Genomic DNA, 24206 nt, shown 5'->3' with positions numbered 1-24206 from the left:
TACCAGTCTTCCCCCCTACCTACCAGTCTTCCCCCTACCTACCAGTCTTCCCCCTACCTACCAGTCTCCTCCCCTACCTACGAGTCTTCCCCCCTACCTACCAGTCTTCCCCCCTACCTACCAGTCTCCCCCCTACCTACCAGTCTCCCCACTACCTACCAGTCTTCCCCCTATCTACCAGTCTGCCCCCACCACTACTTACCAGTCTGCCCCCCTACCTACCAGTCTTCCCCTTTACCTACCAGTCTGCCCCACCACTACTTACCAGTCTTCCCCCCTACCTACCAGTCTTCCCCCTACCTACCAGTCTTCCCCCCTACCTACCAGTCGTCCCCCCTACCTACCAGTCTTCCCCACCACTACTTACCAGTCTGCCCCCCCTACCTACCAGTCTGCCCCACCACTACTTACCAGTCTGCCCCCCTACCTACCAGTCTTCCCCCCTACCTACCAGTCTGCCCCCCTACCTACCAGTCTTTCCCCCTACCTACCAGTCTTCCCCCCTACCTACCAGTCTACCCCACTACCTACCAGTCTACCCCACTACTTACCAGTCTTCCCCCCTATCTACCAGTCTGCCCCCATCACTACTTACCAGTCTTCCCCCCTACCTACCAGTCTGCCCCCCTACCTACCAGTCTTCCCCCCTACCTATCAGTCTGCCCCACCACTACTTACCAGTCTTCCCCCCTACCTACCAGTCTACCCCACCACTACTTACTAGTCTTTCCCCCTACCTACCAGTCTTCACCACTACTTACCAGTCTACCCCCACCACTACTTACCAGTCTACCCCACTACCTACCAGTCTACCCCCCTACTTACCAGTCTTCCCCCCTACCTACCAGTCTGCCCCACTACCTACCAGTCTACCCCACTACTTACCAGTCTACCCCTCTACCTACCAGTCTACCCCACTACCTACCAGTCTGCCCCACTACCTACCAGTCTTCCCCCTACCTACCAGTCTACCCCACTACCTACCAGTCTACCCCCTACCTACTAGTCTGCCCCCACCACCCCTACCAGTCTGCCCCCACCACACTCTACCAGTCTTCCCCACTACCTACTAGTCTGCCCCCACCACACCCTACCAGTCTGCCCCCACCACAGTCTCCCCCTACCAGTCTTCCCCCCCACCTACCAGTCTCCCCCCTACCTACCAGTCTTCCCTCCTACATACCAGTCTGCCCCCACCCTACCAGTCTTCCCCCCTACCTACCCAACTACCTACCAGTCTGCCCCACTACCTACCAGTCTGCCCCACTACATACCAGTCTGCCCCCACCACACCCTACCAGTCTTCCCTCCTACCTACCAGTCTTCCCCCCCTACCTACCAGTCTTCCCTCCTACCTACGAGTCTTCCCCCCTACCTACCAGTCTGCCCCCCTACCTACGAGTCTTCCCCCCTACCTACCAGTCTTCCCCCTACCTACCAGTCTGCCCTCCTACCTACCAGTCTTCCCTCCTACCTACCAGTCTTCCCCCTACCTACCAGTCTTCCCCCCCACCAGTCTTCCCTACCTACCAGTCTTCCCCCACCTACCGTCTTCCCCTACCTACCAGTCTGCCCCCACCAGTGACCCTGAATCTACCTACAAAAAGAAGACCTGACTAAAATGGCTCTGATGTTTTCCTGATGTCTCAATCTTTACATCTGTGGCTCCATAATGTTGTGCAGTGAATTTCGGAAAGAATTCAGACCCCGTTGACGTTTTCCACATTTTGTTACAGCCTTATTTTAAAATGGATGAAATTGTTTCCCCCCCCATCAATCTACACACACTACCCCATAATGACAAAGTAAAAACAGATTTTAAGGCATAAAACCCCCCAGAAATATCACATTTACATAAGTATTTAGACCCTTTACTTAGTACTTTGTTGAAGCACCTTTGGCAGCGATTACAGCCTCGAGTCTTCTTGGGTATGACGCTACAAGCTTGGCACACCTGTATTTGGGGATTTTCTCCCATTCTTCTCTGCAGATCCTCTCAAGCTCTGTCAGGTTGGATGGGGAGCGTCGCTGCACAGCTATTTTCAGGTCTCTCCAGAGATGTTTGATCAGGCACAAGTCCGGGCTCTGGCTGGGCCACTCAAGGACATTCAAAGACTTGTCCCGAAGCCAGTCCTACGTTGTCTTGGCTGTGTGCTGAGGGTCGTTGTCCTGTTGGAAGGTAAACCTTTACCCCAGTCTGAGGTCCTGAGTGCTCTGGAGCAGGTTTTCATCAAGGATTTCTTTGTACTTTGCTCCATTTATCTTTCTCTCAATCCTGACTAGTCTCCCAGTACCTGCCGCTGAAAAACATCCCCACAGCATGATGCTGCCACCAACATGCTTCACCGTAGGGATAGTGCCAGTTTTCCTCAAGACTCTGTCAGAGCTCTAGAGTTGTTGGTCGCCTCCCTAATCAAGGCCCTTCTACCTTCGATTGCTCAGTTTGGCCGGGCAGCCAGCTCTAGGAAGAGTCTTGGTGGTTCCTAAGTTCTTCCATTTAAGAATGATGGAGGCCACTGTGTTCTTGGGGACCTTCAATGCTGCATGCATTTTTTGGTACCCTTCCCCAGATCTGTGCCTCGACACATTCCTGTCTCAGAGCTCTATGGATAAGTCCTTTTACCTCATGATTTGGTTTTTGCTCTGACATGCACTGTCAACTGTGGGACCTTATATAGACAGGTGTGTGCCTTTCCAAATCATGTCCAATCGATTGAATTTACCACAGGTGGACTCCAATCAAGTTGTAGAAAGACCTCAAGGATGATCAATGGAAACAGGAAGCACGTGACATCAATTTCGAGTCTCATCGCAAAGGGTCTGAATACTTATATAAATAAGGTATTTCAGCTTAGATTTTTTTATACATTTGCTAAAATTCCAAAAACACCTGTTTTCGCTTCATCATTATATTGGAATAGTATTGTGATGGTGTTATGGGGTATTGTGATGTCGTTATGGGGTATTGTGATGTCATTATGGGGTATTGTGTGTAGATTGATGAGGAAACATTTATTTAATACATTTTAGAATAAGGCTGCAACGTAACAAAATGTGGAAAAAGTCAAGGGGTCTGAATACTTTCCGAATACACTGTACCGTTGATAGCAATGGAGTCAGATGATCCGTTCTCTTCAATTTTATACACTTACATTTTTTTATTCCACAGCTTTACTTTTTGTGATGAGTCTCAAAGGAAGGAGCACATCTCCTCCGGCCTTCAGGTAATCCCTCCCTGTGTCAGGGATTCATCTCCTCCGGCCTTCAGGTAATCCCTCCCTGTGTCAGGTATTCAGATTCATATCGATTTGTAACTGCCTCTCTACTTCTGGGAAATCTCTGAAGAGGTCAACATGTAATTAACCTGGTTAAACCCCTAGATTACAATCCCACCAACCTGGAGGGACTGTGGGGAATGAGATGTCACACATATGCAGGGACACACACACTGTTCCCCTCTGTCTGTGTGGTTAACTCTGTTCCCCTCTGTCTGTGTGGTTAACTCTGTTCCCCTCTGTCTGTGTGGTTAACTCTGTTCCCCTCTGTCTGTGTGGTGAACTCTGTTCCCCTCTGTCTGTGTGGTTAACTCTGTTCCCCTCTGTCTGTGTGGTTAACTCTGTTCCCCTCTGTCTGTGTGGTTAACTCTGTTCCCCTCTGTCTGTGTGGTTAACTCTGTTCCTCTCTGTCTGTGTGGTTAACTCTGTTCCCCTCTGTCTGTGTGGTTAACTCTGTTCCCCTCTGTCTGTGTGGTTAACTCTGTTCCCCTCTGTCTGTGTGGTTAACTCTGTTCCCCTCTGTCTGTGTGGTTAACTCTGTTCCCCTCTGTCTGTGTGGTTAACCCTGTTCCCCTCTGTCTGTGTGGTTAACCCTGTTCCCCTCTGTCTGTGTGGTTAACTCTGTTCCCCTCTGTCTGTGTGGTTAACTCTGTTCCCCTCTGTCTGTGTGGTTAACTCTGTTCCCCTCTGTCTGTGTGGTTAACTCTGTTCCTCTCTGTCTGTGTGGTTAACTCTGTTCCCCTCTGTCTGTGTGGTTAACTCTGTTCCCCTCTGTCTGTGTGGTTAACTCTGTTCCTCTCTGTCTGTGTGGTTAACTCTGTTCCCCTCTGTCTGTGTGGTTAACCCTGTTCCCCTCTGTCTGTGTGGTTTAGAAATAAATAAACAAAAAATGCTTTTTAACGATTAAATTGTGAATCTGTGTTCTACAGATGGTGCAGTCAAGATGCCTCTCCCTCCCTCTCTCTACTAGATATAAACAAAAGTGAAATAAACATTACAACTAACAGTAAACATTACACTCACAGAAGTTCCAAAAGAATAAAAGACAATATAAATGTCATATTATGCGCAAAAAGTTAAAGTACAAAATGGAAAATAAATAAACATAAATATGGGTTGTATTTACAATGGTGTTTGTTCTTCACTGGTTGCCCTTTTCTTGTGGCAACAGGTCACACATCTTGCTGCTGTGATGGCAAACTGTGGTATTTCACCCAGTAGATATGGGAGTTTATCAAAATTGGATTTGTTTTGGATTTCTTTGTGGGTCTGTGTAATCTGAGGGAAATATGTGTCTCTAATATGGTCATACTCTCTCTCTCTCTCTCTCTGCAGCACTTGAGTCGGAGTAAAAACAGGATGCTTATCTAGGCGTTAGCTTGGCACACACACACAAACACACACAACACACACACACACACACACACACACACACACACACACACACACACACACACACACACACACACACACACACACACACACACACACACACACACACACACACACACACACGCACAGTCTTATGAATAGGAGGCTTGTGAAACCTCTCACTGATATTAGTGCACACCTGTGTGGGCCTGAGGTCGTCTGTCCATGTTAGAGGTCGTCTGTCCATGTTAGAGGTCATCTGTCCATGTTAGAGGTCGTCTGTCCATGTTAGAGGTCGTCTGTCCATGTTAGAGGTCGTCTGTCCATGTTAGAGATCGTCTGTCCATGTTAGAGGTCGTCTGTCCATGTTAGAGATCGTCTGTCCATGTTAGAGGTCGTCTGTCCATGTTAGAGATCGTCTGTCCATGTTAGAGGTCGTCTGTCCATGTTAGAGATCGTCTGTCCATGTTAGAGGTCGTCTGTCCATGTTAGAGGTCGTCTGTCCATGTTAGAGATCGTCTGTCCAGGTTAGAAGTCGTCTGTCCATGTTAGAGTTCGTCTGTCCATGTTAGAGGTCGTCTGTCCCTGTTAGAGGTCGTCTGTCCATGTTAGAGGTCGTCTGTCCATGTTAGAAGTCGTCTGTCCATGTTAGAGATCGTCTGTCCATGTTAGAGATCGTCTGTCCATGTTAGAGGTCGTCTGTCCATGTTAGAGATCGTCTGTCCATGTTAGAGATCGTCTGTCCATGTTAGAGGTCGTCTGTCCATGTTAGAGGTCGTCTGTCCATGTTAGAGATCGTCTGTCCATGTTAGAGATCGTCTGTCCATGTTAGAGGTCGTCTGTCCATGTTAGAGATCGTCTGTCCATGTTAGAGGTCGTCTGTCCATGTTAGAGATCGTCTGTCCATGTTAGAGGTCGTCTGTCCATGTTAGAGGTCGTCTGTCCATGTTAGAGGTCGTCTGTCCATGTTAGAGGTCGTCTGTCCATGTTAGAGGTCGTCTGTCCATGTTAGAGATCGTCTGTCCATGTTAGAGATCGTCTGTCCATGTTAGAGGTCGTCTGTCCATGTTAGAGGTCGTCTGTCCATGTTAGAGGTCGTCTGTCCATGTTAGAGGTCGTCTGTCCATGTTAGAGATCGTCTGTCCATGTTAGAGGTCGTCTGTCCATGTTAGAGGTCGTCTGTCCATGTTAGAGGTCGTCTGTCCATGTTAGAGATCGTCTGTCCATGTTAGAGGTCGTCTGTCCATGTTAGAGATCGTCTGTCCATGTTAGAGGTCGTCTGTCCATGTTAGAGGTCGTCTGTCCATGTTAGAGATCGTCTGTCCATGTTAGAGGTCGTCTGTCCATGTTAGAGGTCGTCTGTCCATGTTAGAGATCGTCTGTCCAGGTTAGAGGTCGTCTGTCCATGTTAGAGTTCGTCTGTCCATGTTAGAGGTCGTCTGTCCCTGTTAGAGGTCGTCTGTCCATGTTAGAGGTCGTCTGTCCATGTTAGAAGTCGTCTGTCCATGTTAGAGATCGTCTGTCCATGTTAGAGATCGTCTGTCCATGTTAGAGGTCGTCTGTCCATGTTAGAGATCGTCTGTCCATGTTAGAGGTCGTCTGTCCATGTTAGAGGTCGTCAGACTCAGGGCAGTGATTTAATACATAGAGTATAATAATGTTAAGTTCTAACAAAAGAAGTTCACCGATGAGATTTTTTTGTTTCTTTGGATTGGCACTCTAATCCTGGTCAAAAGTGGTGCACTACATAGGATGCCTATTTGGGATGCAAGTCATTGTCTACAGTTATGCAATTTCCATCCACTTCTTCGCCAAGAAGGTTGAGAACTCGTTTCATGAGAAAAGGAGAAAGGGAGAAAGAGAGAGCGAGAAAGGGAGGAGAAAGCAGATGGAGATAGAGAAAGAGAGAGTGAGACAGAAAGAGAGAGAGAGAAAGAGAGAGAGGGAAAGAGAGGAGAGAGCAGAGAGGGAAAGAGAGAGACAGAGAGAGACAAAGCGAGAGAGAGAGATCGTTCTAGATTAACTTTGAAAGTAAAAATGTGCACTACTCCACCCAGTTCAACTATAATGTAATATGTTACCTAACACACAGAAACACTAATATACATACAGTTGAAGTCAGAAGTTTACATACACCTTAGAATACATTTAAACTCAGTTTTTCACAATTCCTGACATTTAATCCTTGTAAAAATTCCCTGTCTTAGGTCAGTTAGGATCCCCACTTTATTTTAAGACTGTGAAATGTCAGAATAATAGTAGAGAGAGTGATTTATTTCAGCTTTTATTTCTTTCATCACATTCCCAGTGGGTCAGAAGTTTACATACACTCAATTAGTATTTGATAGTATTGCCTTTAAATTGTTTAACTTGGGTCAAACGTTTCGGGTAGCCTTCCACAAGCTTCCCACAATAAGTTGGGTGAATTTTGGCCCATTCGTCCTGACAGAGCTGGTGTAACTGAGTCAGGTTTGTGGGCCTCCTTGCTCGTGCACGCTTTTTCAGTTCTGCCCACAAATGTTCTATAGGATTGAGGTCAGGGCTTTGTGATGGCCACTCCAATACTTTGACTTTGTGGTCTTTATGCCATTTTGCCACAACTTTGGAAGTAGGCTTGGGGTCATTGTCCATTTGGAAGACCCATTTGCGACCAAGCTTTAACTTCCTGACTGATGTCTTGAGATGTTGCTTCAATATATCCACATAATTTTCCTGCCTCATGATGCCATCTATTTTGTGAAGTGCACCCGTCCCTCCTGCAGCAAAGCACCCCCACAACATGATGCTGCCACCCCCATGCTTCACGGTTGGGATGGTGTTCTTTGGCTTGCAAGCGTCCCCCTTTTTCCTCCAAACATAACGATGGTCATTATGGCCAAACAGTTCTATTTTTGTTTCATCAGACCAGAGGACATTTCTCCAAAAAGTACGATCTTTGTCCCCATGTGCAGTTGCAAACCGTAGTCTGTCTTTTTTAAGGCGGTTTTGGAGCAGTGGCTTCTTCCTTGCTGAGCGGCCTTTCAGGTTATGTCGATGTAGGACTCGTTTTACTCTGGATATAGATACTTTGTACCTGTGTCCTCCAGAATCTTCACAAGGTCCTTTGCTGTTGTTCTGGGATTGATTTGACGGATGTGTGGTCCTGTGGTGTTTATACTTGCGTACTATTGTTTGTACAGATGAACGCGGTACCTTCAGGCGTTTGGAAATTGCTCCCAAAAATGAACCAGACTTGTGGAGGTCTACAATTTTTTTTCTGAGGTCTTGGCTTTCTTTTAATTTTCCCATGATGTCAAGCAAAGAGGCACTGAGTTTGAAGGTAGGCCTTGAAATACATCCACAGGTACACCTCCAATTGACTCAAATGATGTCAATTAGCCTATCAGAAGCTTCTAAAGCCATGACATCATTTTCGGGAATTTTCCAAGCTGTTTAAAGGCACAGTCAACTTAGCATATGTAAACTTCTGACCCACTGGAATTGTGACACAGTGAATTATAAGTGAAATAATCTGTCTATAAACAATTGTTGGAAAAATTACTTGTGTCATGAACAAAGTAGATGTCCTAACCAACTTGCCAAAACTATAGATTGTTAACAAGAAATTTGTGGAGTGGTTCTAAAACAAGCTTTAATGACTCTAACCTAAGTTTATGTAAACTTCCGACTTCAACTGTAAATAGGACAGGTCTCAGGGAAACTAGAGAGACATTCACATCTGTAGAAACACAAACATTCCAATTCCAAGATTCCAACACTCTTAAACCACCACCTCACCCACCGACACAATTAACATTCCCCACTACCATTCCCCACTACCATTCCCCACTAACATTCCCCACTATCATTCCCCACTACCATTCAGCACTACCATCACCCACTACCATTCAGCACTACCATTCCCCACTACCATTCCCCACTACCATTCCCCACTACCATTCAGCACTACCATTCAGCACTACCATTCCCCACTACCATTCCCCACTACCATTCCCCACTACCATTCAGCACTACCATTCCCCACTACCATTCAGCACTACCATTCCGCACTACCATTCAGCACTACCATTCCCCACTACCATTCAGCACTACCATTCCCCACTACCATTCCCCACTACCATTCAGCACTACCATTCCCCACTACCATTCAGCACTACCATTCCCCACTACCATTCAGCAATACCATTCAGCACTACCATTCCCCACTACCATTCCCCACTACCATTCAGCACTACCATTCAGCACTACCATTCAGCACTACCATTCCCCACTACCATTCAGCACTACCCTTCCCCACTACCATTCCGCACTACCATTCAGCACTACCATTCAGCACTACCATTCAGCACTACCATTCCCCACTACCATTCAGCACTACCATTCAGCACTACCATTCAGCACTACCATTCCCCACTACCATTCACCACTACCATTCCAGCACTACCATTCCCCACTACCATTCCCCACTACCATTCAGCACTACCATTCCCTACTACCATTCAGCACTACCATTCCGCACTACCATTCAGCACTACCATTCCCAGCACTACCATTCCCCACTACCATTCCCCACTACCATTCAGCACTACCATTCCCCACTACCATTCAGCACTACCATTCAGCACTACCATTCAGCACTACCATTCCCCACTACCATTCAGCACTACCATTCAGCACTACCATTCCCCACTACCATTCAGCACTACCATTCAGCACTACCATTCAGTACTACCATTCCCCACTACCATTCAGCACTACCATTCCCCACTACCATTCAGCACTACCATTCCCCACTACCATTCAGCACTACCATTCCCCACTACCATTCCCCACTACCATTCAGTACTACCATTCAGCACTACCATTCCCCACTACCATTCAGCACTACCATTCCCCACTACCATTCAGCACTACCATTCCCCACTACCATTCAGCACTACCATTCAGCACTACCATTCAGCACTACCATTCCCCACTACCATTCAGCAATACCATTCCGCACTACCATTCAGCACTACCATTCAGTACTACCATTCCCCACTACCATTCCCCACTACCATTCCCCACTACCATTCCGCACTACCATTCCGCACTACCATTCAGCACTACCATTCAGCAATACCATTCCCCACTACCATTCCGCAATACCATTCCACACTACCATTCAGCACTACCATTGCCCACTACCATTCCACACTAACGTTAGATGCTGTATCTATTCCAGACTAACATTAGATGCTGTATCTATTCCAGACTAACATTAGATGCTGTATCTATTCCAGACTAACATTAGATGCTGTATCTATTCCAGACTAACATTAGATGCTGTATCTATTCCAGACTAACATTAGATGCTGTATCTATTCCACACTAACGTTAGATGCTGTATCTATTCCAGACTAACATTAGATGCTGTATCTATTCCAGACTAACATTAGATGCTGTATCTATTCCAGACTAACATTAGATGCTGTATCTATTCCAGACTAACGTTAGATGCTGTATCTATTCCAGACTAACATTAGATGCTGTATCTATTCCAGACTAACATTAGATGCTGTATCTATTCCAGACTAACATTAGATGCTGTATCTATTCCAGACTAACATTAGATGCTGTATCTATTCCAGACTAACATTAGATGCTGTATCTATTCCAGACTAATATTAGATGCTGTATCTATTCCAGACTAACATTAGATGCTGTATCTATTCCAGACTAACATTAGATGCTGTATCTATTCCACACTAACATTAGATGCTGTATCTATTCCAGACTAACATTAGATGCTGTATCTATTCCACACTAACATTAGATGCTGTATCTATTCCAGACTAACATTAGATGCTGTATCTATTCCAGACTAACATTAGATGCTGTATCTATTCCAGACTAACATTAGATGCTGTATCTATTCCAGACTAACATTAGATGCTGTATCTATTCCAGACTAACATTAGATGCTGTATCTATTCCAGACTAACGTTAGATGCTGTATCTATTCCAGACTAACGTAACACCCTGTACAATACTGTAACACACTGACATTAGACACTGTATCAGAGTGCACTCAGCCTATGACTGTATTTACACTGGTGTTAAAATACACCTGGGTGTCAATATGACTCCCTGTTACAATAAATGTGAAATTAAAATATACTAAGTTAACTGTCTATTTATGGGTCTTAGACAGGTAACAATCTAGTATTTAAGTTGACTCAGTCTTCACACGGTTAACTATCAATCTGTGTACTTCTGTTTAGGCCCATGTCTACTATTTAATACAGTTTTAATTTCCCCCCGAAACTATTTATCTCAGATCAAATCACATTTTATTGCATACACATGGTTAACAGATGTTATTGGTACCATACACATGGTTAACAGATGTTATTGGTCACATGGTTAACAGATGTTATTGGTCACATGGTTAGCAGATGTTATTGGTCACATGGTTAGCAGATGTTATTGTGAGTGTAGTGAAATGCTTCTAGATCCGACAGTGCAGCAGTATCTAACAGGTAATATCTAACAACTCCACAACTAAACCCAATACACACAATCTAGTAAAGGAATGGGATGAGAACATATAACTATAAAATATATGGATATATCTACGTGGGTAAATACTTTCATAAGAATCCCTCAGTGATATACTACCTACACACACACACACACACACACACACACACACACACACACACACACACACACACACACACACACACACACACACACACACACACACACACACACACACACACACACACACACACACACACACACACACACACACACACGGCCCTTAAACTTCAAGGCTTCCGCACTCCTAGACTTTTCCGGTAACTACAAAATTAGTGTCTACAAGATCTACTTGTGTTTGGTTCATATGCTGTATTTCATGGTGTTTGGGTTAACATAAGTTGCACAGTTTATGTATGGTTTTTCTCAAAGGGATGTACATTATGGTTTTCTCTATGGCTCTGAGCACCAAATGGCACCCTTTTCCCTATGTAGTGCACTTCTTTTGACCAGAGTCCTATGAGCCCTGGTTAAAAGTAGTGCACTACATAGGGAATAGGCTACCATTTGGGATGAAGCCATGGTGTCAACTTGAAAATAGCTCACCAGAGTGAGTTACCACCACAACACTCTAATGAGTATAATCATGAAAGAGGAGGGAGAGAGGAGGTAGAGAGGGGGAAAGCGGGGCAAGAGAGGAGGGAGAGAGGATGAAGGGAGGAGGGAAAGAGAGGGCAGAGAGGAGGAGGAGAGGAAGAGGAGGGAGAGAGGATGAATAGAGGAGGGGAAGAGGGGGCAAAGAGGAGGGAGAGGGAGGAAAGTGGGGCGAGAGAGGAGGGAGAAAGAGGAGAGAGGAGGGGAAGACGGGGCAGAGAGGTGGGATAGAGGCGAGGAAGAGAAGGGAGAGGGAGAGAGGAGGGGAAAAAGAGGGGAAGAGGAGGGAGAGAGGAGGGGAGAGGAGGGGAGAGCAGGGAGAGGAGGGAGAGAGGAGGGGAAGAGGAGGGGGAGAGGAGGGGGAGAGGAGGGAGAGAGGAGGGGAAGAGGAGGGAGAGAGGAGGGAGTGTTGAACATAGCAGAGAAAAGAGCATAAAGATTGAGTTCTGAAGAGTGTTTCTGTTTTAAGTTCTAAGGCGTGTGTTTGTGCATGTACATGACTGAATAAATGTGTATCTAGTGTGTGTGTGTGTATATCTAGTTTGTGTGTGTGTGTATGTAGTGTGTGTGTGTGTGTGTGTGTGTGTGTGTGTGTGTGTGTGTGTGTGTGTGTGTGTGTGTGTGTGTGTGTGTGTGTGTGTGTGTGTGTGTGTGTGTATTCCTACCTTCAGTCTCCTCTGCAGTCTCAGGTGAGGGCGTGTCCTGCCCCCAACAGTCAGTCTCCCCTCTCCCTGCAGTAAATATGTTATGTTTTATTTATTACTAGTATCATCTACTTCTGGCTCACACAAGCAAAAGTTTGCGTAATGCTACTAACTTATATTAATACCAATAAGAAATAGCAATCGGTGGTAGAGACATACACACGAGCACAACGGTACAGAGGTATTGTTGAAGTTACGAAAGGTACTGGTTCAAATAACTGTGGACCAGCTGAACCCTTCCCCCACCCCAAGGCATGTTCAGCAGCACAACAACAGTGTTGTTACGTTCAGATAGAAATACGCTAAAGCAGAACAAAAATACTTCTCTGACATGTAGAATTAGGAATCACGTCATCTCTCTTCATGGTATTTCTATCTGAAACATTCAATAACGTTTAGCTACTGAACGTGGCCCAGAAGTCCATCCCGTCCAGTCCCGTCCACCCCATCCCACCCACTAGAAAGACAGTGAGACCCCTCCTACCTGCAGTACTGACGTGGACCACTAGTAGGCGTCGTAGAGACACCAAGTCAGTGTCCTTTAAGCCCGCCTCTAACTGCCTCACCACGCCACGCCCTGGCTGGCTCGTCACCACGGTTACCTGGAAACCAATGGGAGATCAATGAGTCAATGCATCAATCAAACCACTGAGTGTACAAAACATTATGAACACCTGCTCTTTCCATGACATAGACTGACCATGTGAATCCAGGTGAAAGCTATGATCCCTTATTGATGTCACTTGTTAAATCCACTTCAATTAGTGTAGATGAAGGGGAGGAGACAGGTTAAAGAAGGATTTTAAAGCCTTTGAGACAATTGAGACATGGATTGTGTATGTGTGCCATTCAGAGGGTGAATGGGAAAGACAAAGAGAATGAAGTGCTTTTGAACAGGGTATGGCTGTTCTCAAGGCAAAAGGGGTGCAACTCAATAAAGGTGTTCTTAATGTTTTGTCCACTCCGTGTAAGTCACCCATTCAATGAGTCAATCCTTCAAATCGGTTGATGGAGAGAGTGTGTCTGTCTGACTGACTAATCTACAACCTTTCTACAATACACCTGGAGATCCCCAGACGGAGCAATAGAAATCAGCCAGCCTTTCCTCTCCTTGGTACAGCGCATTCTGAAAATATTTAGACCCCTTGACTTTTTCCACATTTTGTTACGTTACAGCCTTATTCTAAAATGGATTAAATTGTTTTTTCCCCCTCATCAATCCACACACACAATACCCCATAATGACAAAGCAAAAACAGGTTCAGAAATTTAGCAAGTTTATAAAGAATAAAAAAAATGAATATAAACTATTTACATAAATATTCAGACCCTTTAGTAATTTGTTGAAGCACCTTTGGCAGTGATTACAGCCTCGGGTCTTCTTGGGTATGCCGCTACAAGCTTGGCACACCTGTATTTGGGGAGTTTCTCCCATTCTTCTCTGCAGATCCTCTCAAGCTCTGTCAGGTTGGATGGGGAGCGTCGCTGCACAGCTATTTTCAGGTCTCTCCAGAGATGTTCGATCAGGCTCAAGTTCGGGTTCTGGCTGGGCCACTCAAGGACATTCAAGGACTTGTCCTGAATCCACTCCTGTGTTGTCTTGGCTGTGTGCTGAGGGTCGTTGTCCTGTTGGAAAGTGAACCTTTACCCCAGTCTGAGGTCCTGAGCGCTCTGAAGCAGGTTTTCATCAAGGATCTCTCTGTACTTTGCTCCGTTCATCTTTCCCTCGATCCTGACTAGTCTCCCAGTCCCTGCCGCTGAAAAACATCCCCACAGAATGATGCTGCCACCACCATGGTACCTGATTTACTCCAGACGTGACGCTTGGCATTCAGGCCAAAGAGTTCCATCTTGGTTTCATCAGACCAGAGAATCTTGTTTCTCATGGTCTGAGAGTCCTTTACGTGCCTTTTGGCAAACTCCAAGCGGGCTGTCATGTGCCTTTTACTGAGGAGTGGCTTCCGTCTGGCCACTCTACCATAAAGGCCTGATTGGTGGAGTGCTGCAGAGACGGTTGTCCTTCTGGAAGGTTCTCCCATCTCCACAGAGGAACTCTGGAGCTCTGTCAGTGACCATCGGGTTCTTGGTCACCTCCCTGACCAAGGCCCTTCTCCACTGATTGTTCAGTTTGGACGGGCAGCCAGCTCTAGGAAGAGTCTTGGTGGTTCCAAACTTCTTCCATTTAAGAATGATGGAGGCAGCTTGTAATATATCAACATTATTGTACAGAATTGTTCATGAGGAGCATATCTCTGCCCTGATGTTTTTTAAACAGCAATTTACACAGTCTACCTATCATTATGTTTGTGTTCTTGGGGACCTTCAATGCTGCAGACATTTTTTGGTACCCTTCCCAGATCTGTGCCTCGACACAATCATGTCTTGGAGCTCTAAGGACAATTCCTTTCGACCTCATGGCTTGGTTTTTTTCTGTGTCATGCACTGTCAACTGTGGGACCTTATATAGACATGTGTGTGCCTTTCCAAATCATGTCCAATCAATTAAATTTACCACAGATGGACTCCAAATGAAGTTGTAGAAACATCTTAAGGATGATCAATGGAAACAGGATTGTCCCGACTTCCGCCGAAGTCGGTCCCTCTCCTTGTTCTGGCGGCGTTCGGCGGTCGACGTCACCGGCCTTCTAGCCATCGCCGATCCACTTTTCATTTTCCATTTGTTTTGTCCTTGTCTTACACACCTGGTTTCATTCCCCCATTTACTTGTTCATTATTTAACCCTCTGTTCCCTCATGTTTGTTTGTTTGTGAGTGATTGTTTGTTTGTAATACGGTCCGTTATTGTGGGCTCGAATTATTGCGTTGCATTTGTGATTATTTGAGTAAAATACGCTTATTACTCATATCTGCTGTCCTGCGCCCGACTCCTCTACACCAGCTACACACAGGCAATATTACAAGGATGCACTTGAGCTAAATTTCGAGTCTCATAGCAAAGGGTCTGAATACTTATGTAAATAAGGTATTTCTGTTTTACATTTTTTATAAATTAGCAAACATTTCTAAAAACCTGTTTTCGCTTTGTCATTATGCGGTATTGTGTGTAGATTGATGAGGAAACACATTTATTTAATCCATTTTAGAATAAGGTTGTAACGTAACAAAATGTGGAAAAAGGTCAAGGTATCTGAATACTTTCCAAATGCACTGTATAGTGAGCAATATATTTGGAACATCGAATCGCAATAAAATCTCAGTATCGAATCACAATACATGTAGAATCATGAGATTCGAATACATATCGTATCGCGAGGCCCCTGGCAATAATTCCCAGCCCTAGTTTCCTCAAGTTTCAGGGCAGAACAATAGGAAAGATTATACATTTTCTTAAAACAGTTGACATCATTTGCAGTTAGTTTCAATTTTAGTGTTCACAGCCTACAACTTTGTCTGAGGGGGGTTTTGCATCCCGTCTGGGGGAAAATGTAATCTGGGGGAAACACTGTCCTGACTCAAACATGCACATTGAATCTTCTCTATATCAGTAAGCTAGCTAAAAATGAGACCTTAAGTGTGTCCTTAATGGCAACCTATTATAGTGGCCCACTTCTGACCAGGGCCCTTGTTTCTTTCCCTTTAGCTTCTAGAAATGGAGCACAAGAGATTGGTGGCACCTTAATTTGGTTGGACGGGCTCGTGGTAACGGCTGGAGCGGAATCAGTGGAACGGTATCAAACACATCAAACGTGGTTCGATGCCGTTCCATTCGCTCCGTTCCAGACATTACTATGAGCCGTCCGCCCCTCAGCAGCCTGAAATGGAGAGCTTCTTCTTGTAGACAGCCAGTCTGTGACTTGATGATGGAAGATCATAATCAGTAGGCCTACTTTATGGGAAAAAAACAACATAAAGCCCTTATTAAACTCCTGATTACACCTTTATGTCCGGTTTACCTGATGACACACAGTCCTAAAATCTCTTTCTGACACATTTACACACCAGATCAGAAAAAAAACCCCGGATAAATTAAATAAATTCAACCCTGAGTAACATCTTTCAGTAGTATTAAGTTAAAACATCACAAAATCACATTACTGGGGCCAGAAAATAATAATGTATAATTCTACTAAATGTCTAGGTCTTAACGGCCCATATCCCTAAATACTGCACTACATTTGACCAGAAATACCTAGGTATTTGGTTGGATGACAAATTGTCCGTTAAAGTTCATGTGGATAATCTTGAGACAAAGCTTTAAATTGAAATTGGGTTTTTAATTTGAGTAATAAGGTTTGCTTCCCGCTTATGGCTAGAAAGAAGCTTGTTCAGGCCACTTTTCTCTCTGTAATTGATTATGGTGACTTGTTGTATATGCATGCAGCCTCCTCCGTCTTACAGAGACTGGACTCTGTTTATCCTTGCGCTTTATTACAAATGCCTAGTCACTCACCCACTATTGCACATTGTACGAAATGGTAGGTTGGACCTCACTTTATATGCGCAGAAAGATACATTTGTATGTGTTCATCTACAAAGCCCTTTTGGGTAAACTCCCTCTTTACCTCCGTACCCTGGTCTCCTTCACCACTAGCAGTTACCATACCCGGTCTGCTAGGTGGTTGCTACTTAAAGTCCTCAGGACATTCACAGTATTAGGTAAGACTGCCTTCTCTTCTTGTGCACCAGACGCATGGCATAATCTACAATCCATGCTTCATCTAGATATGTTAGTGCTACTGAATAAACTTAAAATATTGATGGGAGACTCTGTTACAGAGGAGTGTAAATGCTTTTTTTTAGGCTGGATCATGTTGTTGTATTGATTTGTTGTATGTTTTAACTATGTAATGTATTGATGGTTGCTGCCTTCTTGACCAGGTCTCCCTTGAAAAAGAGACTCTGGGTCTCAATGGGCTTTTCCTGGTTAAATAAAGGTTAAATCAAAAAATAAGAACCCTTCAGGGTGCCATTTGGTTGTTTTCTCCTGTCTCTTCTCTTCCTGTATAGAAGGATATCAGTGCTGGCCGAGAATGCATCCCAAATAGTACCACATTTCCTCTATAGTACACTACTGTTGACCAGAACCCTATGAGGGATATACTGTAGGCCTATTTAGGGAATAGGGTTCCATTCGGGACACAGCCGAAATAGGAAGTCTGTTTCAGAGCTAAGATGGAACACAGAGCCATATGTTTAGTGTCTGTGTTCTCTAATGGCGTTCTAATGGGCTTGTGTTTAGTGTCTGTGTTCTCTAATGGTGTTCTGTGTTCTAATGGGTCCATTCATATCAGCTCCTGGTCGGAAGCTAGAGAAATGCTCAAAAACTTAAAGGACTGCCCATCTCTCTCTCTATATATATATATCGCACACTTAGGGTAACACTTTAGTTGTCCTAATGCAATAATAACACTCAGGATTTTAACGGCAGAAAAATCCCTTCGGGGGCGGGCAGCCTTTTAATCTTGGACGCCTAAATCAACGAGTGTAAAAAAAATGATGTATACAAATATCCTTCGGGATGGAAAAAGACTCAATATAAACGTGAACGGCTAACACCAGCTATAACGTATGTAGGAAAGATAATGGACCTATATCTTTTTTTAATATAGTCTTTACAATCACCAAAATAAATGTTTTAGATATTAAGCAGAGAATTGAAAATTCCAAAAACAATGAATTTAGCAGTATTGATTTTGTTATTATGTTTGAGCAAAAGAACACAGCATTAGTCATGGTAGAATGCATATAATTGCAGGAAATTAGCTTTAAAACTGTAAATTCTCTCACCTTCATGGAGAAATTTATAGAATTTCAGGAAATTGGCTTAAAAATGCACAAAAATAAATCTGCACTGCCAAGATCGGGGACTCTAAAATGTTCTCTAAAGTTCAGCCGCACCGACTGCCACGCCCTACGCCTCAGCCACTTTTTGATCAATAAAATGCACTGACACTGCCATACACTGCCATAAAATGCCCTGACACTGCCATAAAATGCCCTGACACTGCCATACACTGCCATAAAATGCCCTGACACTGCCATAAAATGCCCTGACACTGCCATAAAATGCCCTGACACTGCCATACACTGCCATAAAATGCCCTGACACTGCCATAAAATGCCCTGACACTGCCATACACTGCCATAAAATGCCCTGACACTGCCATAAAATGCCCTGACACTGCCATAAAATGCCGACACTGCCATACACTGCCATAAAATGCCCTGACACTGCCATAAAATGCCCTGACACTGCCATACACTGCCATAAAATGCCCTGACACTGCCATAAAATGCACTGACACTGCCATAAATGACACTGCCATAAAATGCCCTGACACTGCCATAAAATGCCCTGACACTGCCATACACTGCCATAAAATGCCCCTGCCATAAAATGCCCTGACACTGCCATACACTGCCATAAAATGCCCTGACACTGCCATAAAATGCACTGACGCTGCCATACACTGCCATAAAATGCCCTGACACTGCCATAAAATGCCCTGACACTGCCATACACTGCCATAAACAGGTGACCTAGCCACTTAGACCTTTCATAGTTTTCTTGTGTGACCCAACAACTAATAGGAGGAGCCAGTTTCAAGCAGTAACCCAAATGAAATCATCTGTAACACATCAGTGAGGTGAGGCTTTCTTTAAACCTGGTCCAAACCTGGTCCATACCTGGTCCATACCTGGTCCAAACCTGGTCCAAACCTGGTCCATACCTGGTCCAAACCTGGTCCAAACCTGGTCCATACCTGGTCCAATAGGGTGTGCATGTTTTTGTTCTAGCCCAGCTATAACAGACCTGATTCAACTAATCAAAGGCTCTCATTTCAGTACTCACCTCTACAGATCCATTGTTGTTGGCCTGGTTCGGAATGGTAGTGTGTCGTGTGTATTGTTTAAACTGCTGCAGGCTGTCCAGAACAGCCTGTTTGAGCAGTTCCCCTCTAGGTGCGCGGACGCACCCCTCTCCGTGTATGGACCTCAGCTCCTCCACACAGGAACGCAAGCGGGCCAGGTTACCCCTCACCTGCTGGAGTGGGGGAGAGGGAGAGGGATGGAGGAAGGGGGAGAGAGATAATGTGGGGGTTAGATAGAGAGCGCAATGATTTATTTACTTCATTACAGTGCCACCATTCTAACTCACATATAAGTCACCAGGCATGCATATTTTCAGTAAAGAGAGAGGTAACACAACACACTTCTCTCTCTCTCCCCCTCCTTCCCTCTTACCACGAATGGCAGCAGACATTCATGCTGTCTACTCAGAGTGTAAAGGCTAAGCAGGGGCAGTCTACAGGGTCCGTCCAGACTACAGGCCAGAGTCAGGAAGTTATCCAAAGCCTCACACAGCGTAGTACCAGTCTCTGACCACCAGGGCGGCGACGCGTCCACGATCAGAACACGGGGCGGTTGCCGTGAGAACGAGGACGGGCGGCACACCTGGAAGGAGGAGGAAGGGGGGCCAGAGCGGTTCCTTGCGTCCATGGCAACGACGGAATCAGGAATCAGGATCTAAACAAAACAATAGTAAAGGAAACACAAGGATGAAGCAAGAGGAAGGAAGACGGTAAACAAACATGAAATAATTTGTTGTTTAAAGCTACAATCTGGGATTCATTTGTTGAGGGAAATGTCTGCCCCGCCACTTGTTTTGGTATATACACTACCGTTCAAAAGTTTGGGGTCACTTAGCAAATTTTTGGTCCATTAAACTAACACCAAATTGATCAGAAATACAGTGTAGACATTGTTAATGTTGTAAATGACTATTGTAGCTGGAAATGGCAGATTTTTTATGGAATATCTACATAGGTGCACAGAGGCCCACTCCATTTTGCAAAGCCATGCCATACCCTGTGGACGGCGCTTAATTTGAGCCAATTTCCTCCTACAAGAGGACAACAACCCAAAGCACAGCTCCAAACGATGCAATAACTATTTAGGGAAGAAGCAGTCAGCTGGTATTCTGTCTATAATGGAGTGGCCAGCACAGTCACCGGATCTCAACCCTATTGAGCTGTTGTGGGAGCAGCTTGACTGTATGGTACGTAAGAAGTGCCCATCAAGCCAATCCAATTTGTGGGAGGTGATTCAGGAAGCATGGGGTGAAATCTCTTCAGATTACCTCAACAAATTGACAACTAGAATGCCAAATGTCTGCAAGGCTGTAATTGCTGCAAATGGAGGATTCTTTGACGAAAGCAAAGTTTGAAGGACACAATTATTATTTCAATAAAAACTTTTATTTATTTATAACCTTGTCAATGACTAGATTTCCTATTCATTTTGCAACTAATTTCATGTATGTTTTCATGGAAAACAAGGACATTTCTAAGTGACCCCAAACTTTTGAACATTAGTGTATATGAAGGAGAGCAGTCATTCATCATGAAAAGGATGTTACAGTTTGGTGAGCCTGGGGAAAGTCCCCTCTTACCAGAGAACTCCAGTCGGTTAATGAGAGAAGCCTATCTCACCCATGTCATTATGAAGGGGGAACCCCGCCATTATGACAACACCAATTACCCCCTGTCTGTCTTCATCACACTAGAGTTACTATGGTTAGTCATTTGATGGAGCGGGAACAGGAGGACGGACACGGGGGGGGGGAGTGAAGTCATTGAGACGTATAGGGAGTTTTCAACAGTCAGTCGGTCGATCCGTCAATCACGAAACAGATAATGCTTAGTCAAAGTGATGATGAAATAACAGTGAGTCAAGTCCTCACACACACACGCACACACACACACACACACACACACACACACACACACACACACACACACACACACACACACACACACACACACACACACCCTGAACAAATGATTAACACTTTGAGCTGGAAAAGAGGAACAATGAGGAGGAGAAAAGGAGGGAGAGCTAGCATCCTTAGATGCTTATCATAAGAGGCACACAACTCCCTTATTGGATTCTCATTTAGCTCACAGCTGTGACCAAACAACAATGAGCAAGACTGTTATGGCTGGTCAAAAGAAGTGTACTATATAGGGAATAGGGTGCCATTTGAGATGAAACACAAGACTGTTATGTGACACTGAGGTCAGATAGAGAGATAGCTAGAATCAGAGAGGTTTAAATAGGGCCAGATCAGAACATTCTGTTATCTATGCTTTCATTCCAAATGGCACCCTATTCAGTGCAATACTTTTGACCAGGGCCCTGGTTAAAAGTTGTGCACTATATAGGGAATAGGGTGCCATTTGGGACGGAATCCTTCAGAATCATCAATAGAACCATCTCCATTCACAACGGAACTCTGTGTTATATCTGTTCTGTTCTATATGCCCATGTTATGGAAGGATCCTCTCTCTCTCTCACTGTGCCTTCAAGCAGACGTTTCTAGTCAACAAGACTGGCGTGATGACAAAAGGACACATTGTGTGTGTACAGTGTGTGTGTGTGTCTCTCTCTCGCTTGCACGCAACATGCAGGCACACACACGCACGTACACAGCCTGGTAATTTCAATCGGTGCGTCATTAGATGAGTAGTATGATCCAAGGGCAAAATAGAAGATTTAGGAGGGAGAGACTGATAAAAAGGGCGCTGTTACACACACAATCAAAACCCTTGCTCCCCCGCAACTAAAATCCTTATAGACTGTTATAAGCATTTAGCAAGCTAGCTATGCTAATCGAAAAGGCCTGGTATGGAAGGATGTAGGCCTGTTATTAGGAGATGACAGCCAGGTCAAAATGAGAGCGAACTAGCTCTGGTAGCTCTGGTCCAGGGAGTAACGCTAAGCTCCACAACACCCCAGGGCCACCTTCAGTTGTCAAATGTTCTCCAACGTTGCAGATATAAATGTCATGAAATGAATAGAGCTGATGTGATTCATTATTCTACATGTAAACAGGCATGTTCTACATAGCCTATTTCTATATGAACGTTCAAAAAACGTTGCGTCCTGCTGAACACACTGATCTGTGTTTGTGACTGGATTCCGTATAACTGGCATTACTATGAGCTGGCATTATAACTGGCATTACTATGAGCTGGCATTATAACTGGCATTACTATGAGCTGGCATTATAACTGGCATTACTCAACAAACTAATGCGGTTGCTAGAGTGCTGAAGAACGGTGTTATCTGTCCAGAAATACGAAATAAACTACTTTTTTTGGGGCCATGTCGACCGTCAGACTACTAGCCAGCTCATAGTAACATTTTCCCAACTCACCAAACAAAATGTAACGTTACGTTAGTTGGTGAACATGCAAGTCAATCTCATACCTAACGTTAGCTAGATAGCTAGCTAGGTACTTGTTAGCAAATTTACCTTACCTCTGCAATTTACTTTTGTTTTCGTGTTTTAGTGAATTCCCTGTGTCCTGGTGTATGTTCTGGTTATTTAGCCAAAAGCCACATTAGTTTTAGCTGTTAAATAAATAAATAAATAAATGAGGTTATTTTCAGATCGTTTGAAAAGTAGACATGACGTCATGTCTCTGCACTCTCCCGCCACGAGCAGCTGCGCGCGGGCAGGAAGCATGCTGACTGAAAGATCACAGATATTTCATTCATTATTATAATTATTATTAACCATTTTGTCATAAATGGCATTACGATTTAGTCTAAATGTGTGTGTTTTACACACTATACTGTTTATCTATGGTCCCGTGTGGCTCAGTTGGTAGAGCATGGTGTTTGCAACGCCAGGGTTGTGGGTTCGATTCCCACGGGGGACCAGTACGGAAATAAGATATATAATAATAATTATGAAATGTATTCATTCACTACTGTAAGTTGCTCTGGATGAGAGTGTCTGCTAAATGACTAAAATGTAAAATGTTATCTTGTCAATAACAGACAGGTGGGGATAGGCCTGGGTTACAGTAAAAACAGATTTCCCTGACTACTACTAACAAGTCTGATTGGAAGAAAGTGTGACTGGAGGATGCACCTCTCCCTCTTCCAATAAAATGGTTCTCTCTCCCAATCATCTGTAACTGAAGTTTAAATCCACTTTAGCAGGCCATGGGGAGAGGGAAAGATGGGTACAGATCTGCTGCTCTCTCTGCCAATTTCTTGTCACAGGTAGGCCTGGAATTATATCTGCATGACATAAATTCACTATAAGCTTATGGCACAAAACTTCCCCACCTTCCCTCTCTCTTTCTCTCTCGCTCTCTCTCTCCATTCCTCCCCCTCACTCTCCATTTCTCTTCATCCCTGTCTCTCCATCCCACATCTCTCCACCCCACTCCTTCCACCCTCTCTGTATGCCCCCCATCTCTCCATTCAGCCACTTTACCCTGAAGTAAATGGAAATAAGACATGGAAATGATGGTAGCATCTGAGGGAATGAATGAATAGTTTAGGGAAATAATCATGTTTTATTTCAAGGCCTGGCAAATTCAAAATCTAAAAAGGTCTGTGTCGCATATGGCACCCTATTTCCTATATAGCGCACTACTTTTGACCAGGGCCCATAGTGCTCTATCCACATTGGAGAACCCTCTATTAGTCATCAAAAGTAGTACACTATAGGGGATTGGGTGCCATTTGAGACACCCTTCAGATTTAACCCTTCAAGTTCTATTCCCAATCATGAAGGCCCTCTAAACACACAGGCACACACACACACACACACACACACACACACACACACACACACACACACACACACAAGACTACTGATTGGATGAAAGGCAGTCATTTAGGCGTGAAATATAAATAAA

At 44.5% G+C, this 24206-nt stretch overlaps 1 protein-coding gene across 2 annotated transcripts in view; it reads right to left on the bottom strand.

Moving 5' to 3' along the window:
* m1ap (meiosis 1 associated protein) overlaps positions 1 to 22981 on the bottom strand; it is a 65519-nt gene extending 42538 nt beyond the window's left edge. For both annotated transcript variants that reach the window (XM_045701593.1, XM_045701594.1), the window contains exons 1-5: positions 22810 to 22981; positions 19732 to 20013; positions 19340 to 19531; positions 13011 to 13128; positions 12488 to 12553 (exon numbers count right to left, since the gene is read on the bottom strand). In XM_045701593.1, the coding sequence (XP_045557549.1) occupies positions 12488 to 12553; positions 13011 to 13128; positions 19340 to 19531; positions 19732 to 19986 (631 nt within the window). In that variant the 5' untranslated portion in view covers positions 19987 to 20013; positions 22810 to 22981. The remainder of the gene's footprint in view (positions 1 to 12487; positions 12554 to 13010; positions 13129 to 19339; positions 19532 to 19731; positions 20014 to 22809) is intronic.
* Positions 22982 to 24206: the final 1225 nt, after the last annotated feature.

The sequence above is a fragment of the Salmo salar genome, chromosome ssa18 (genome assembly GCF_905237065.1).
Source record: "Salmo salar chromosome ssa18, Ssal_v3.1, whole genome shotgun sequence".
Lineage (NCBI taxonomy): Eukaryota > Metazoa > Chordata > Actinopteri > Salmoniformes > Salmonidae > Salmo > Salmo salar.
Note: the sequence above shows the minus strand (reverse complement) of the source record. Positions and strands in the feature narration are given on the sequence as shown.